Raw genomic sequence first — 19,024 nt, 5'->3', positions numbered from 1 at the left:
GGTTACAGAACTATTGGGGCTCATACATTCTGATGTATGTGGGCCCATTAATGTAATGCCCCAATGAGGTTATCAATACTTCATAACTTTTATAGATGATATGCCTAGATATGGATTTGTTTATCTCATGAGACATACATTTGAATCTTTTGAAATGTTCAAAGACTTTAAAGTTGAAGTAAAAAATTAAACTAGTAAAAAGATAAAGGCCCTACAATCAGATCGTAGAGGTGGATATCTTAGTAAAAAGTTTGAAAATTTTCTTAGGATCTCAAGTATTATTTCACAACGTACTTCACCAAGAACACCTCAATTAAACGAAGTTTCAAAAAAGAGAAATCAAACTCTATTAGATATGGTCTGAAGTATGTTGAGTTATTCTGACTTACCAATATTTCTGTGGGGTCACACATTTCTTACTACAACATATATCCTAAACAAAGTTCTTTCAAAGCCAATTCCTACAACACCACATGAGATATGGTTTAATAGGAAGCCTAGTCTTAAACATGTTAAGGTTTAGGGATGTATGGCTTTTGTGAAAAACTTAAATCAAAAAAACTTAAGACACGATCTTTAAAATGTAGTTTTGTAAGTTTTCCTAAGGATACCTTAGGATATAAATTCTATATTTCTTAACTGCAACAAGCAGTTGTTAGTAGGAATGTCATTTTTCTTGAAAAATAGTTTATTCAAGAAGATGGCAAGAAAAGGAAAATAGAACTTGGCGAAAGGTTCCCCGAACCTGAAGTTATGCCACAAGATCTCTAAGTATTTATCGAGGAGTCAAGGCCGAGTGTTGTACCTCCCATTAGAAGAAGTGAGAGGCTCCTCTTGCCTTGTGGCTCTTCGGTTGATGTGTAATAATATTTTGAGAGCCTCGAATTGCTTGAATTAACTTGAGAGCATTTGGGATTTTTTGAATGCTTTGGATATGCAATATGTGTAATGAATGATCTCCAAAAATGAGTTTGGGGGGTACTTATAGGCATTTTTTAGCATTATTCCAATGGTCAAAAAGCTTATCGTTAGGCAAAAAGTTGACTTCTCAAAGTGGGAAAGTCGACTCTCATTCGAATGAAAGCAACGATCAAAAACCTAATCGTTGACTTTTGGAGATCAAAGAGTCAACTTACACCATAGCATATTGTAGCAAACATTAAATCATTGTAGCAACAGTTAAGAGTCGACTTTCTGTCCAGATTTTGAAAAAATATTTTTATATAACTTGTATACATTTTATAATTACTTAAAAATAATTTTAATAAAAAATAATATTTTTGGTAATACATATACTATGAAAAAATATTTTATAAATTAATCAAAAATAATTGGGTATTATAACTAATATAATTAAAAAATATTTTTTTTGTTAATCATCAAAACTTAATTAATATAAATAAGTTGGCTCAACAACAAATAAGTCACGAGAGTTCTTTGGGACTATTGTGCTAGAGAAGTTCTTCGAGTGGTGTAGAGTCACAAAAGCTTTGGGACACATGGGAGTAGAAGAAGATTGATGCACCTCCTACTATTTATAAACCCTGCACCTAGAACGTGAATCAACACTATAATCACTACATGCGTAACTCTCTGTGGGGGTAAAGTCCACTTCTCTCTTGGGCACACAAACACCTCATAGCTTTGTCAAATTGAAAACACAGTTTCTCCGGATAGCCTGATGCCTCACAACCTTCTCCTAGGTGTTGTAGTGATCCTCCTCAAAACTTCTCCCGAACCATCAATCCCAAGCAATTAGAGCATAAGACCGAAGCAAGTCCTAGCAACTTCTCCAGGATAACTCCCATGCATTCATTATACTCTTCCCTTTGACTTTCAATTAAAGGCAAAAATAGGGATCCATTATTGTAACTTTTCCCCGGGGGGGGGGGGGTAGTTCTCCCGAAGAAGGTCCCAATCCGTAGAGGAGAGTTCTCTTGGGAAAGGAAGTTCTCTTAGAGAACTGTTACCACCCTTAGGAGGAAAGTTCTCATAGGAGAGTAAACTCTCCCGAAGAGCTGTCATATGTGGAAAAATACACCCAATCGAGCATTCTCCCAAGAAGTCACAAGGAGACTGATCTCATGCACAACTATACTGCATGTTGTCTTGTACAATGTGGCCTGCCAAAAGTAGACCATCATTCTTTGGGGGGACTTTCTCCCGAGGGGTTTCTCACCACGGTTCTTCCGAGCTTAACCCTATGACAACCATGTGCAACTAGGAGAACTGCGCGTCTTACAACCGAAAAGTCATCCATCCACTGTACATCATGCTACATGTCCCAGTCAACCAAAATATATAAATACCCCTTGACCATTTGCATTCTGAACTTTTCCCTAACTTTTCACTTTCCAGCACCTGCACAACTCTTGTTCTCTCAAAGAATCCCTTACTTCTCCTGAACGATCTTAACTACATACTTCATTTGCACCATTTCATCCACGCAACATCTACATTTCTACTTTAACATGGTTAAATCTGACTTAAGAGAAATCCCCGTGTGCATTCTAATTACTTTTTGCTTTGCAGACATTTCTCCTAGGTACCTCGCAACTCTCCTTTGACAATAAAGACTTCACCCAGACAAACCTCTCCTAGGCTACCTTCTTCCGGGCACTCACAAGTTTCTCTAGAATTGTTTTCTTTCGGGCATTCTCAAGCTCTTATGGACAACGAATTGAGCCCCCACTTCTCTCGCAGACTTCTCTTGAGCAAGCCTTGCTCTTTTGTCTTACTTGGGCATGCCAATTTTTTTTTTGAGCTTTCTCATAAATAAATTTCAATTATTGTAATCCAACAACAACACAAAGTGACAATATGTAACTTTATTTTAACCAAAATAAATTTATATAGTGTTACCTTGAATTGCCATAGTCCAACTCTAAAAACTCAAATAGAAATAAACCAACATAAAGTATGATCCACTCGGATATTTTCCCCTCTTCATGGAATTGTAAAATTCAATTGAAACTCTAGCAAAGTTATGGAATATTTTTTTTTTTTGAAAAATATAGAATTAAAATGCATTTAAAAAAATACGCATATAAGATTAAGGGCAATAATCTGAAGGTAATCGAAATCAATGGGATTACAAGTTCCAGCTCTCTATGAATAGGCAACTTGAAATCAAAATAGAAAAGATCTCAAAAGTAATAAAAACAACCTAAAGCTCTAGGGAAAGGAGCCTGCCATTGTTTGGCCCAAAAAGTGTTATCCGACCAATGTTAAAACAACTTTCTAGTTCAAATAATGATATTTTGAGTTAGAATATTAATAAAACTTAATAAATAAATGGCACGAGATCATCATTAAAAATATGATTGGTTAGAGTTCATTTATTCTCATGATAACTTAAACAATTAATGAGCCAATAACAAAGTAATGCCTATTTGAGGAAGCTAAAGATTGAAAATATTATTGAGTAAAATATTATTATACAAATTAAAAGAACAAAAATTTAGAATATAAGGGAATGTTGTGTTTGTGTTTGAGTTTTTAATTTTAAATTTTGAATTTATTTTTAATTTTATATTTTGAATGTTTATTTTGAAATTGTTGAAAACAATTTTTTTTTCCTGTAATATTTTTGCGTTTTAAAAATTTGATGAAAATAATTAAAATAATTTTTTATTATTTTATTTTTTTTATTTTTTAAAATACGTTCTAAAAATATGAAAATAAATATATTTTTATTATTTTAAAAAATTAAAAATAACAAAGAGAACGGACTTTAAATTTCACAAATATATTATTAAATCATAATTGTCATGAAAAGAAAAAGTGGCTCGTAATCATAAAATTAATATGAATAAATAACTCGGATACTCATTATACTCGTTGCTTAAGATTTTCTGTAAGTACAATTTTTGCTTTGTTATCATCAACAGATAAAGTCGTACCCAGTGTGTGAAATCTCAGCTTTACAAGATAATCTGGCAATGCAGCTACCATAACGAGGTAATATTCCAAATGAAACCATTGATCATTGCACAAGCGAAGAGAAGCTCTTAAATTCGTATAAAAGAAATCTGTGTATACTTGGATGACAGGAAAGAAGATAAGCTCTCATTGATCATTGCACATGCGATAATATTCCGAATGAAGAACAATTGACAAACCAGTTTCGAATTTGATAGCTTCTAACAGTCGGCCAAGTGCCAGAGCCAGACCTTGAGATGTAAATTGTCTAACAATATACACATACAGTTTCAAACACTCGATTGTTCTTGTATACGGGTATCACCAATCCAATCAATGGTCGTCTATGCATTTGTATCGAGTTGTTACATTGCAGACAGCGTGGGAGTTTTCTGCATTGATGAGGCTCGCTTGATGACAACAGAAAATGACGAATCACAGGCGTGGATTGCAGAACATATGTCGGTTTTTTCGAGGAACCGCTCTGCATTAGCCAGGATCAGAGGTCCATATTTGAAAACCAGGGTCTTGCACTGCCAAAAACATGATGAAATAGTAATCAAAACAATATCACAGAAGAAGAAAGATGATGATTAGCATCACAAACGCATTCATTAACTTTCTTAACGAAGATTGAAATCCAGTTATCAGTGTAATAAAGCAGATCAATCAACAACTATCTTCTAGTTACGGGCTTCCAAACATTCCCAAAGCAGGCTGAAAGACGGATCCAATAGAGTTCTTGGGTATTTCTTCTGGCTTTCCCCGTTTCTGTTGTTACAGCAGCAATAACGTATACACACCAGCTATATTGAAAATGCCAGATCCCCAAATGCACCAACAGCAACAAGATATATATAGCGTTCACCAACTACAGTAAACAGCAACACAAGAAACCCACAGCAATATATATCCCAAAGTAACAGCAGTCAAGCAAGGAATAATAGAGATCCAAACCCGGATTCCAGTGATGGGAACCCCACACAGCAAGTGGCAGAGGGGAGACGACGACCGAGGCACGCTTGGAAGCGCTAACCTGAAGACAAATACGCCTTGCTCCGGTCACAGGCAGACTCTAGCGACTGTCAAAGCAGGATACAATGGTCTACTCCGGCAGACGGCGACCACGACCGGCCGGATCTGGCAGAACAGCAAAAGGAGTTTACTTTCTGCGACTGACTTTGAGAACGACGACGACAGAAGGTTGCGGTGCATGAAAGCAAGATGCGATCTGCCTTTTATAGCAAGGTCGAGGGCACCGAACCGACTTTGCAATCAAACCGGCATTGAATGCTGATATCAATGCCCGTCACTTGCGGAAGACGAAGCAGCAACAAAAAATTAATAGAGACCACTTTGGGAACCAGAGCCACTGGAAGGAGAGGAAATAAAATAAAAGAAAATGTTTTTTTATTTATTATTTCCTGTATATAAAAAATATATGTATATGACCCGACCCGCCCGTCTGACCGACGGCGCGCGTGAGGGCCAATGGGTTCGCCTGCTCACAAAATCTGGGTACCCCTTAGGGTCTAAACCCAAGAGAGAGGGTGGAGTATAAATACCCACTACCAACTCTTTACACAACCAATGTGGGACAAACACCCACACTCACACTTACACTTACACACTACAAAACACAACAATCTCTCACATAAGTGTAAGTGTGCCAGACAAGACAAACCGACACAACGCCATAGAGAGCACAAGTTATGCATCAGGCAATGTGTCTTTTGGACTTGAACCTCCCTTAGTGAGTGTCTGTCGAACTTACTGAAGAAGTAGTGAACCCAGCTCTTGAACTACCCTCCTAGTGGCAAATCAAGACAACAGATATCACACACAACTCGTTTTATACCTTCGAGTTCTATACGATTGTGTCCTGTGTCCATTTTAGTCCTGGACAATATCTTAAGTTCATGAAAGCTCTAGAGAACCCAAGCCCTTAAAATAGTTCTCTAAGAAGCAACCCACTTCTGCTCACATAGGTAATAATTGACTAATAGTACTCTTGTCTCTACTCCTCTTAAAACAAGATATCAATATTACCCTTGTCATTGACAGAACACACTTTTCTTCGCTATCGGGTAATGGAGAGGGAACTTTAAGTTCCTTAGTGTGAAGACTATGAACTATTCCAGCCAATTTTCCTATTTAATCCAGATCTTGGGATCTCCAGTCAACTGGGTTAGGTTACCACCGAAAAATTTATTTAATAGACTTTAGCCCCATTCCCTTAGATGTATAGGAGACTTGCTTCTTCGTCACTCCTTTAGTCAAAGGATTCGCCAAATTTTCCTTAGACTTTACATAGTCAATGGAGATTATTCCATTGGTAAGCAATTGTCTTATTAAATTATACCTGCGCCTGATATGTCTCAACTTCCCATTGTAGACGTTATTTTTAGCTCGCATTGAAGTAGCTAAGTTGTCACAATAAATACAAATGGCGTTCACAGGCTTCGGCCACAATGGTATGTCTTCAAAGAAATTTCGAAACCATTCAACTTTTTCACCTACTTTATCCAAAGCAATAAACTTTGACTCCATAGTAGACCGCGCCATGCACGTCTGTTTTGAAGACTTCCAAGACACAACAGCTCCACCTAGGGTAAACACATACCTATTGGTTGATTTAGTCTCTAAGCTATTAGTGATCCAATTAGCATCACTAAACCCTTCCAGTACAGGTGGATACCTTGTGTAATGCAATCCATACTCAAACGTGTGCTTTAGATACCTGAGTACCCTGACCAGGGCATCCCAATGGTCACGCCCAGGATTGCTCGTGTATTTTGCTAATCTATCCACTGAGTAGGCAATATCGAGTCTCGTACAATTCATGATATACATCAAACTTCCGATAACCCTAGCAACTCCAGAGGAGATACACCTTCACCAATATTTTTCTATAATTTAGAATTTGGATCAAACGGAGTAACCGCGGGCTTACTCTCGAAATAACCAAACCTTCGCAACACTTTCTCAATATAGTGGGATTGATAAAGTACACACCCTTCGGCATTCTTTGTTATCTAAATTCCAAGAATGACATCAGCAAGACCAAGGTTTTTCATATCAAAGTTGGAGTTCAACATCCTTTTTGTGGACTCTATGACACTTCTATCAGTGCCCATTATCAACATATCATCCACATATAAGCACACAATGACACACTCGTGACTTATGGTTTTAACATAAACACATTTATCACACTCATTTACCTTGAATCCATTTGCAAGCATAGTGTGATCAAACTTCTCATGCCACTGCTTCGGTGCTTGTTTCAGTCCATAAAGAGACTTTATAAGCTTGCACACTTTCTTTTCATATCCCTTTATGACAAACCCTTCAGGCTATTCCATATAAACTTCTTCCTCTAAATCTCCATTTAAAAATGCAATTTTTACATCCATTTGGTGGATTTCCAAATTATGTAACGCGCAATCACAATCAACACCCTTATAGATGTGATTCTCGTTACTGGAGAATAGGTATTAAAAAAGTCTTGCCCTTCCTTTTGACGATAGCCTTTAGCCACTAGACGGGCCTTGTACTTATCAACAATGTCGTCATCCTTTAGTTTCTTCTTAAATATCCACTTGCACTCGATTGGCTTACTTCCCGGAGGTAAGTTGACCAATACCCACGTTTGGTTTTGCATAATGGACTCCATCTCACTATTGACAGCTTCTTTCCAATACGAAGCATCAGAAGATGTCATAACCTCATTAAAAGTTTGAGGCTCATCTTCTACCATATAGGTTAGGAAATCTGGTCCAAAAGAAGTTGCTTTCTTAGCTCTTTTGCTTTTTCTAGGTTCAACCTTGGTCTCCTGACCAACTTGACCCTCAAAAGAGCTCGCCTCATACTTCCTCTTAGAACCGTCATCATTGTGTCTCTCTTCCTTAAAAGGGAACATGTTCTCAAAGAACTCAACTTTTATAGATTCCAATTATGGTGTTATTGTTAATATTAGGAATTTCTGATTTTATCACCAGGAACCTATAGGCAGCACTATGCAGTGTATAGCCAATAAAGACACAATCTATTGTCTTTGGTCCAAATTTGATCCTCTTCGGTAAAGAAACTTGCACCTTAGCCAAACGCCCCCACACTTTTAGGATTTTGTATGAGGGTTACTTCTCATTCCACACTTCATAAGGAGACTTGTAAGTCTGCTTATGTGGTATTCTATTCAACATTAAGTTTGTTGTAAGCAAAGCCTCCCCTCACAAGTTATAAGGTAAACCTGAACTGTTGAGCATGCAATTAACCATGTCCTTAAACGTTCGATTTTTTCTTTCAGCTACACTGTTTTGCTGTGGTGTATAAGGTGCCGTGGTTTGATGGATTATGCCATTAATCTCACAGAACTCAGAGAGAGACGATGATTCATACTAACCACCTCTATTTGATCTCAGCACCTTTACCTTCTTCCCAAGTTGATTTTCAACTTCTGCCTTATATATCTTGAAGACATCTAAGGTCTCATCTTTACTGTGTAATAGATACACATAGCAGTATTTACTACAATCATCTATGAATGTGACAAAGTACTTCTTCCCACCTCTAGTAGGAGTACCTTTCATGTCACATAGATCACTGTGAATTAAATCGAGTAATTCACTGTTTCTTTCCACAAATGGAAATGACTTCCTCGTGAACTTTGACTCGACACAGACTTCACATTTGTGCCCTTTGTCAATGCTAAAGTTAGGCAATAGTACTAAATTTACCATTCTTTGAAAAGAATGATAATTGACGTGCCCTAACTGAGAGTGCCATACATCACACAACTCAACAGAATAAGCGGAAGCCTTGTTCTTATTCTCATTATTTTTTGGAACCTAGGCTAGTACATTAAGTTTGAACATGCCATCAAGCAAATATCCCCGTCCCCCATACATACCTCCCTTAGGTAGAGTGAACTTGTCTGACTCAAATACAAGTTTGAACCCATTCTTATTTAGCAGGGTTCCAGACACCAAGTTCTTCTGGATTTTCGACATGTGGCACACATCGTTAAGGGTTAGTATCTTTCTAGAGATCCACTTCAGCTAGACCTTGCCTTTTCCAACCACAGGAGACGTAGAAACATTCCCCACGTACAGCTTCTTGGAGCCGTCAGTCCTCTCATATGTGGCAAACAGAGACCTATCACCGCATATGTACTTTGTGGCCCTAGAGTCTACCCACCAGCCCTTGGCATTCGACACCATGCAAACATCTGTGACAACTGCAATCAGGTCGACATCCTCTTCCATCATGTTGGCCTGACTGTTCTTGCGTTCGTTGTTGCCAAAGCTCTGTCCCTTCTTGTGACGACAGTCAATGGCCCCGTGGCCCATCTTGCCGCACACCCAGCAGCTCCCTTGGATGCGCTTGGTGGGGGTTTTATTCTTGAGACCCATGTTCCCGTTCTTCTTCTTGCTTTGTTGTTTCTTGGGTTGAGGCTTTGTAGCTTCAACCACATTGGCCCTTGCTTCCAGCCTAAGAGAGACTTTATCTCCCTTCTGATTGTCCTCTTCGATGCGGAGTCTGACTACCAAATCCTCCATGGACAACTCTTTCCGCTTGTGCTTGAGGTAGTTCTTGAAGTCTTTCCAGGAAGGTGGTAACTTCTCAATCACAGCGGCAACTTGGAATGGCTCATTTATAACCAATCCCTCACTCAGCAAGTCATTAAAAAGGACCTGCAATTCTTCCAACTGGTTGACCACCAATTTGGAATCAACCATCTTGTAGTCAAGAAATTTCCCTACAAGGAATTTCTTAGTCCCAGCATCCTCCAGTTTGTATTTCTTATCTAGAGCATCCCAAAGTTCCTTGGTTGTCGGGTAGGCAATACAGTATACATTGTAAAGTGAGTCCGCCAAGGCACTTAGTATATAATTTCGGCATAGGAAGTCCGTATGCATCCACGCTTCCTTGGCAACAACTTCCTCTGTAGTTGCATCCTCCTCCAGGGTTACAAGGCATGCTTCTTTCAGGATATGCGCCAAGTTTAGAGTGGTCAGATAGAAGATCATCTTCTGCTGCCATCTTTTAATGTCCTCCCCATTGAATTGTTGTGACTTCTCAACATGTGGTGTTGTTTTCATAACAGCCAGTCCAACGGCAGCAGCTGGAATAGCAATAGAAACAGAGGCCGATGCAGTGGCCGCAGTGATGTTGGTGTTGGGGGCAGCCATATTCAACTTAGGGAAAAATTTTCAGATTATTTTCCTTTTAATTTATTTGTCTTCAGATTGTTGTTACAGCAGCAATAACGTATACACACCAGCTATATTGAAAATGCCAGATCCCCAAATGCACCAACAGCAACAAGATATATATAGCGTTCACCAACTACAGTAAACAGCAACACAAGAAACCCACAGCAATATATATCCCAAAGTAACAGCAGTCAAGCAAGGAATAATAGAGATCCAAACCCGGATTCCAGTGACGGGAACCCCACACAGCAAGTGGCAGAGGGGAGACATCAATGCCCGGCAGACGGCAACCACGACCGGCCGGATCTGGCAGAACAGCAAAAGGAGTTTGCTTTCTGTGACTGACTTTGAGAACGACGATGACTAAGGTTGTGGTGCCTGAAACCAAGACAAGATCTGCCTTTTATAGCAAGGTCAAGGGCACCGAACAGACTTTGCAATCAAACCAGCATTGAACGCTGACATCAATGCCCGTCGCTTGGGGAAGACGAAGCAGCAACAAAAAATTAATAGAGACTGCTTCGGTAACCAGACAGCCACTGGAAGGAGAGGAAATAAAATAAAAGAAAATGTTTTTTTTATTTATTATTTCCTTCTTGTCCGACTAACCAGATGGACGGCGACACGCATGAGGGCCAAGGGGTTCGCCCGCTCACAAAATCTAGGTGCCCCTTAGGGCCCAAACCCAAGAGAGAGGGTGGAGTATAAATACCCATTACTAACTCTTTACACAACCAATGTGGGACCAACACCCACACTCACACACTACAAAACACAACAGTTTCAATCAACAAAAGTAACAAGTAAACAGAAGTAAGAACAAGGTGCCATGTATGTTGTGAACTTGGGCCATAACATATTGAAGATGAGAATGAGTTTTCAAACTGAGGCAGATCAATAAGGTGGCCATTGGATGGTCGCATTCCTTACAGTGGTTGATCACAGAATTCTCATGTGTTATTGGGTTGTAAAATCAATTAGAGAATTAAGAATCTCCTAACTTTTGTAGTTAATTATGTAAAATGTGAGGATGCATGGGACATCTGGTTACAATTTATGTAATTTCCTTTTGTGGTATTCATTGTTTTCAGAGCCAAAAATGAGGAAACTTTGAAAAAGATATTGATATAATTTTCATTTGCGCATGATAACTATTCTTACTTAGAAAAAGATATTATTTGATATAATTTTCATTTGTGCATGATAACTATTCTTGGAACCTGAGATAATCTGTTTGTCAGATTTAATAAATGGGGTCACTTGAAATTTTTTTTATAATAATTTTAAAACTAATCCATCTTAAGTAGTCCATTGAGTTTATAGGGTTCCAGAACCAGAAAACATTTTCCATAACAATAACAAGCCGCAAAGTTCTTGTCATGTTCTTACCTTTTTCATATGGCTTTCCACAGCATCACATGCTTTTAGAAGAACCTCAAGTATGTCTAACTGAAACCAAGCCAAAAGAAAGGAGTAAGGTTTACAGCACCCTAAATATCCACATGTACACAGACCGAATGCAAATATTGATGCTTTCAACCACATACGATATCAATTTTCAGGTTCACATAACCAAAAAAAAAAAAAATGAACCTAATGCAACAATGTCAACTTTTCTTGAAAATTGAGTAATCCTTTTAACACTTCTAGCATTGAAATATTCCTCATCATAATCAGTGGCAAACCTGGATTAAAGAGAGAGGGTTGCATCAAATGGCCAAGAGTCAACATAAAAATCATAGGATCTTTTAACATAAAGTTTAGGCAAGATACTATTTCGTTAGAGCATAATCTCTAAGCAATGCATTGTATTGCCCCAATTACAGTCAAAGATGAGCCAGTGCTGCTGCATTAGTACCTGAATGTAGTGTTAACTATACAAGAGTTTTCACATTGTCATTGACAAAGGCGAAGAAAGAAATTGTAATGATAAGATCAGCAGAATAAAATCAATATTATTTTGCCTCTTAAGACACAAGAAAGGTTGCTGAGAAGGATAAAATATTGGCTGAGTTAGGATATAAATTTTGGTACTAAAGAAAGCATAGAATGAAGAATGAAATAGGAAATATTATGGAAAAGATGAGGTGGTGGATGTGAAAAGGTTGGGAAATAAGATTTATTGCAATTAAAATTATTCTAGGAGAAAAGAATTTGAACTTTGACAAAAAGATCAGAAATTTTGTCAATACGTATGCACACAAGTTAGATTGAAAGAAGAGTAAAGACAAAATTTGAAATGATTTGAAAGGGTTGTTGCATGAAATTCTTGAAGGAGAAAAGACCATTACAAGAGATGATTTAGATGACCATGCGACTAGAGAAGTGACGGGGTATAGAATGTATGCATGAAGATTTATGACAAGGAAAAAAATAATGAAAGAAAAGCTTTTTTGGATTTTACCAAAGCATATCATCCTAGCTAATACCATGTTTATGAACTAGGATGAACATTTGATTACATAAAAAATTTCTTATCAATTACCCAAATAGACTACTTGGAGAGTGCCTGACCATTTGAAACATGCTTATGATCCTTGACACGACCAAGAAATGAAAGAAGAAGCTAAGTGAAATATATACAATAACAACATATCCAGTCTTTATCCCATTATGTGGGGTCGACTACATAAATTCTAGACTTCCATGTAATTCTGTTTTTTATCATATCTTCATTTAGGCCTGACCCATACACTTCATATTTGTCAAGTCCTTGAATTAGGACTTGGCAAATTCAGTAGTTCCGATCGAGAAAGAGAGGGAAAAGAGAATTAGAATAGAGAGATTAGAAAAGTCGACAGGGAGAATGATTTATTCATCAATCAATCAGTAAAACCCCCATGTGCCGTAGGTCTCCTTATTAATAAGACCTCTAGCTATACAATGGTTCTTCTAATCCTCCTAACCGTCTCTTGAGGCTGTTACAACAGCCTCTCCCGCCTCCTAACTTCCCCCCAACAGTTTAGTAGAGGTAAAGATTATAAAATAACCCCCAGGGTCATGACAATATCAAACTTTAATGTCTCTCCCAAAGTCTTCTTGGGTTTACCTCTCTCTTTTTTTGGCTAATTGTTCCATTTTATCAACTTTTCTCACAAGAGCGTCTCTTGGTTTTCTTCTCACATGACCAAATCATCTTATTCTAGTCTCTCTCATCTTCTTCTCGATTGGCACTACTCCTACCTTATGACGAATAACCTCATTTCTAATTTTATCTTTTCTTATATGGTTGCACATCCATCTTAGCATCCTCATCTCCGCTACGCTCGTCTTTTACTCATGCTGGTATTTAACTGCCCAATATTCTAAGTCATACAACAAAACTAGTCTTATAGCTGTTCTATAGAATTTTCCTTTCAATTTTAATGGGATTTTATCATCACATAACACCTCTGATGCATTTCTCCATTTTAGCCAACCTGCCTTAATTCTATACGTGACATCCTCGTGAATTTCTCCATCTTTTTTAATCACTAATCCCAAATATCGAAAATGGTCTTTTCTTTGTATGATTTGGTCTTCCAATTTTATTATAACATCACTCACTCTTGCATTCTTACTAAATTTATATTCCATATATTCTATTTTCCTTTTACTTAATTTAAATCCCTTAGATTCTAAATTGTTTCTCCACAATTCAAGCTCAGTGTTCACTTCCTCTTTTGTTTCATCCACCAACACTATGTCATCTGCAAATAGCATACACCATGGCACCTCTGTCTGAATGTGTTTAGTAAATTCATCCATTAATAAAGCAAATAAGTATGGACTTAGTGCAAAACCTAGATGCAGTCCTATTGTAATTTTAAACAGTTCAGTATTCCCTCCACATGTTCTGACCCTTGTCCCTGCATCGTGATACATGTCTTTAAGGGCTTGTATATAGGCTATTCGGACTCATTTCTTCTCTAAAACCCTCCATAATATTTCTTTAGGAACCCTATCATTAGCCTTTTCTAGATTTATAAACACCATATGCAGGTCCTTCTGATAATCCCGATACCTTTCCATTAGGCGACTCAGTAGGTATATAGCTTCTATTGTTGACTTACCAGGCATGAAACCAAACTGATTTTCTAAGACATCTATTTCTTTTCTGAGCCTCTGCTCTATTAAGTGAAATGTATACAACAACATATCCAGCCTTTATCCCACTATGTGGGGTCGGCTACATGAATTCTAGACTTCCATGTATTTCTATCTTTTGTTATATCTTCATTGAGATCCATACACTTCATATCAAACTTTAATGTCTCCCTCAAAGTCTTCTATTAAGTAAAATGTATAACAAACAAAAATCAAAAGGTGCTAGAAAGTGAAGGGACAATCACCAAAAGATGAAAGGAGTACTTTTCAAAATTATTCAATGAACGTAGAGAAACAAATATTACAATGGGATATTTTGGAAATACTGTAGAAGATAGGAATTGCATGTTCAATAGATGTATTTGTCCAAACAAACATGAAATAAACTATGAAGAAGATAAAAAAAGGTAAGGTAGTTCAACCGAATAACATTCCAATAGAAGGATGAAATACACGAAAGAAGGGATTTTATGGTAAGAAAAATTATTAACATGATCCTTAAATGAATAGGATGCTTGATTAGTGAAAAAAAGTGTCTCCCATGTTAATTATAAGAATAAAAGAGAGGTTCAAAGTTGTAAAAATTATAAAACAATCAAAGTAATGAGCCATATTATGAAATTTTAGGAAAGGATGATTGAACAAAGATTACGAAAAAGAGCATTTTAGTACCGATTTGGAAGAATAAAGAAGATGTTCGAAGTTGCGGAAATTACAAAGCATAATTAAGCCAAGTTAAGAAAAGAAATCAGTCTCCTAAAACTAATTTAGTTTTATGTCTACTAGGTCAATGATGGGAACCTATCTACTTATTAAGGCATCACCAGAAAGGCTCACAGATAAACAGATGAATTTGCATAGAATGCTTATGGATTTTAAAAAAACAGTTATGAAGTCCCCTAAATAAGTCTTTTGGAGGATTTTGGTGGGATTCAAGAAAACTGATAGGATTCCGATTAAGTAAGGAAATCATTGCTGGTATTTTAACTCTAGATTACAAGGAAAAATGTAAACAAAGGAAAAGAATGGGTATTTGAGAGGCCCAGAACTCTCCTGTAAAGACTGCTTCAATTTCTTCACACCTTTCTCTCTCTTCTATTCCCTATTTATAGGTTGTTATTCTCCCTCCATAATCGCATCTGGTTATGCACATGCTGGTTTGTTACTAGCCAAGTTTCGATTCTACCCTTGGTGCACATGCTGGCTGTTACACAAACCTAACTGTGTTACCATCCTGCCCTTGACTCCTGGACTGCCTTTGGTAGGTCCGCAAAACTGGATGCCTATCATTATTCTCCTCCCCAACTTTCACCTTGTCCTCAAGGTGGAAAGTGGGAAATTGCTGTTGAATTAGGTTATAGGACTCCCAAGTAGCTTCCAACGACGGTAACTCCTTCCATTGAATTAGAACATCCAATCCACGTAAATTACTTCCTATTCTTGGTCGGACTACCAATACCGCCTATGGCTCCACCAACATCTCTAAATCTGGACTTAGTTGATTGGGAATCTCCACAGTGGCTTTCGAGGCCCTTTGGACTCACGTAGTTGGGACACAGGGAAGACGGGGTGAATGTTGCAATGTGACAACAACGTTAACTTGTAGGCTACAGGCCCTACCTCCTTTTCAATTTCGAATGGATCATAAAATTTAGGAGTCAACTTCTCATTTGAACAGGCAACCAATGTTTTTTTGCGATAAGGCCTTAGCTTCAAGTAGACTACGTCCCCTACCTTGTACTTCACCTCTCTTCTTTTCATATCTACCCCCTTCTTCATTACCGCTTGGGCTCTTAGTAGTTGTGCCTTAAGTTCCTCCAAAATTTGATCTCTTTTAATCAACTGTTGCTCAACCACCGAAACTGGAGTGGATCCCCTTTCAACCCGCAATATTGTTGGTGGTTCTCGCACATACACTGCCTGGAATGGGGTTATCCTCGAGGTTGTGTGGTATGAAGTGTTATACCATAGTTCAGCCCAAGGCAACCACATATACCAAGCTTTAGGTTTGGAGGAAGCAAAACAACGCAGGTATGTTTCCAGGGTCCTATTAAGTACCTCTGTTTGGCCATCTATTTGCAGGTGGTAAGTTGTGCTGCGGTGGAGCTTGGAGGCAAAACAATTTCTCCCAAAATCTGCTCCTGAAAATCTTATCCCTATCTGATACAATAGATCGTGGTAGACTATGAAGCCTCACAACTTCTTTGATAAAAACCTCTGCCACCTCTCCTACTGTAAATGGATGCTTAAGTCTAATAAAATGTCCATACTTACTAAGTCTATCCACCACCACCAAAATAGAGTCCATTTTGCCCGACCTTGGTAAGCCCTTAATGAAGTCCATAGCAATATCATTCCAAATTTGATTTGGGATAGGAAGGGGCTGCAAGAGTCCTCCTAGCTTTAGGGCCAGATATTTGTTTTGCTGGCAAACATCACAGTTACTCACATACCGGTGGCTGTCATGCTTCATCCTGGCCAATAGACATTAGCTGCAATCATTTTGTAAATTTTCAAAAATCCTGAGTGTCCTCCCACACTTCCATTGTGTCCCTCATGTAGTAGCAGTGGAATGAGAGAAGATCCCCTTGGTAGGTACAACCGACCCTTGTAAAGAAGGTGGTTGTCCACCAATTGGAAATTAGGTCAGGAGGAAGGATCAAATTGGAGGTCCCTAACAACCCCTTGCAACCTTTCATCTTTTTCTACTTCACGAGCCAATTGATCCAGTTGGAGCACCTTAGGAACTGTCAAGGCTAATAGGGTTGCAGAGTGGCTGATTCAGGACAGGCCATCTGCTGCCTTATTCCAATCCGGGGCAGTATTGTATCTCAAACTGAAATCCCATTAATTTCACCATCCACTTCTGATATTCTGGACTCACCAACCGTTGCTCCATCAGGAATTTGAGACTCTTCTGATCAGTTCGAACCACAAACTTCCTTCCCAACAAGTAATGTCTCCATTTTTGCATCGCAAACACGATGGCCATCAATTCTCGTTCATAAGCCGATTTCCTCCTCCCTAACTGACTAAAAGCATGACTGAAATAAACAATAGGTCTGTGATCTTGCATTAATACTACCCCCATACTGTGTCCCGACACATCCGTTTCAACTACAAATAGCTTGCCAAAATCCAACAAGGCTAAAATTGGTAGCGACACCATTGCAACCTTAAGCCTTTGGAGGGTTTGCTCGACTGTCTCATCCCAGAAAAAATTGTTCTTTTGTAGTCACTCTGTGAGAGATCATGCCTACCTGTCATAGTCCTTAACAAATCGTCTATAATACCCCGTGAGCCAGAGAAAACCTCTCAATTCCTTCAACGTTGCAGGAGTGGACCAATCTAACATAGCTTTCACCTTGCTACAATCAGCTGAAACCCCCTATTGTGATATGATGTGACCAAAATATTCAATTTCTAGCTGTCCGAACAAGCACTTATTCCTATTCACAAATAACTGGTTATCTGCTAGCACTCTCAAAACACAACATAAATGTTGTGCATATTGCTTAAAATCCTTGCTAAAAACTAGTATATCATCAAAAAATATTAACACAAAACGCCTTAATTGCTCCCTAAAAATGTCATTCATCAACGATTGAAACGTGGTTGGCGTGTTCGACAACCCGAACGACATAACAAGAAACTTGTAATGGCCTTCATGCATCCTGAAGGCAGTCTTCAGAACATCCTCAGCCTTGACTCGAATCTGATGATAACTAGACTTAAGATCGAGTTTGGAGAAAACCGTGGCCCCATGTAGCTCATCCAACAACTCCTCTATTACTGGAATTAGAAATTTGTCGGCCACTGTCACCTTCTTCAAAGCCCTATAGTCCACACAAAAACGCCACCCCCCATCCTTCTTCTTGACAAGCAACACCGGACTAGAAAAAGGGCTGGAACTCAATTGTATAATCCCGACGGCTAACATTTCACCTACCATTTTCTCAATCTCATTTTTCTGAAGGTAAGGGTAACAATAGGGCCGTACACTAACTGGTACAGTGCCTGGGAGTAGATTGATTGCATGGTTTTTTTTCCTGGAAGGAGGCAGCCTTTTCGGTGTTGTAAACACCCCTTCAAACTCAGCCAACACCTCCTTTAGGAACAAAGGAACTTCTGCCTGACATTCATTGAATTCTACTGCCATCATTCCTAGTTCTAGCAGCATTCCTTCTCCATTCTCCTTAAAGGCCTTCATCATAGCCTTCAAGGATACCAAAGTTTTGCTCAAGCTAGGGTCTCCCTGCAAAGTCACGACCAATCCCCCAACCTAAAACTTCATAGTTAAGGCCTTCCAATCCACGCTCATCTTTCCCACGGCAGCTAACCACTTCATCCCAAGGATTACATCAGAGCTACCCAATTCCAAGGGCAAAAAGTCTTCAACAATTCCCCCATTTTTGTTCATTTTTCATCTCCAATGTTTTGTTCTTGATTCTATTCCATCAAATCCATCTGATTGTCAATCCACTCCTAGGCTAAACCCTAGGTACATGACACCCTTGACTTTTCTCAGCCAAGCCTTAGCCCCGAAGCACTTGAGACTAAGCATTTATGACAAGGAGCTGATTGCAGTGTTAATGGCAGTAGACAAGTGGAGATATTATCTAGAAGGGAACCGGTTTGTGATAAAGACTGACCATGAGAGCCTCAAATTCCTATTGCAACAAAGGCTGCACGCTCAATTATAGAAAAAAAGAGTTTCTAAGCTGCTAGGGATGGATTACACCATACAGGACAAAAAGGGGAAAGAAAACACCGTGGCAGATATACCATTAAGGAGGAGA

General features: G+C 38.5%; 1 protein-coding gene across 4 annotated transcripts in view; it reads right to left on the bottom strand.

The window, feature by feature from the left end:
- Positions 1–4,046: 4,046 nt before the first annotated feature.
- Positions 4,047–19,024, bottom strand: part of LOC127788596 (uncharacterized) — a 51,631-nt gene continuing 36,653 nt past the window's right edge. For all 4 annotated transcript variants that reach the window (XM_052317066.1, XM_052317065.1, XM_052317064.1 and 1 more), the window contains exons 5-6: positions 11,529–11,588; positions 4,047–4,454 (exon numbers count right to left, since the gene is read on the bottom strand). In XM_052317066.1, the coding sequence (XP_052173026.1) occupies positions 4,287–4,454; positions 11,529–11,588 (228 nt within the window). In that variant the 3' untranslated portion in view covers positions 4,047–4,286. The remainder of the gene's footprint in view (positions 4,455–11,528; positions 11,589–19,024) is intronic.

This window comes from Diospyros lotus, chromosome 13 (assembly GCF_014633365.1).
Source record: "Diospyros lotus cultivar Yz01 chromosome 13, ASM1463336v1, whole genome shotgun sequence".
Taxonomy (NCBI): Eukaryota; Viridiplantae; Streptophyta; class Magnoliopsida; order Ericales; family Ebenaceae; genus Diospyros; species Diospyros lotus.
This window is presented reverse-complemented; position numbering and strand designations above follow the sequence as displayed.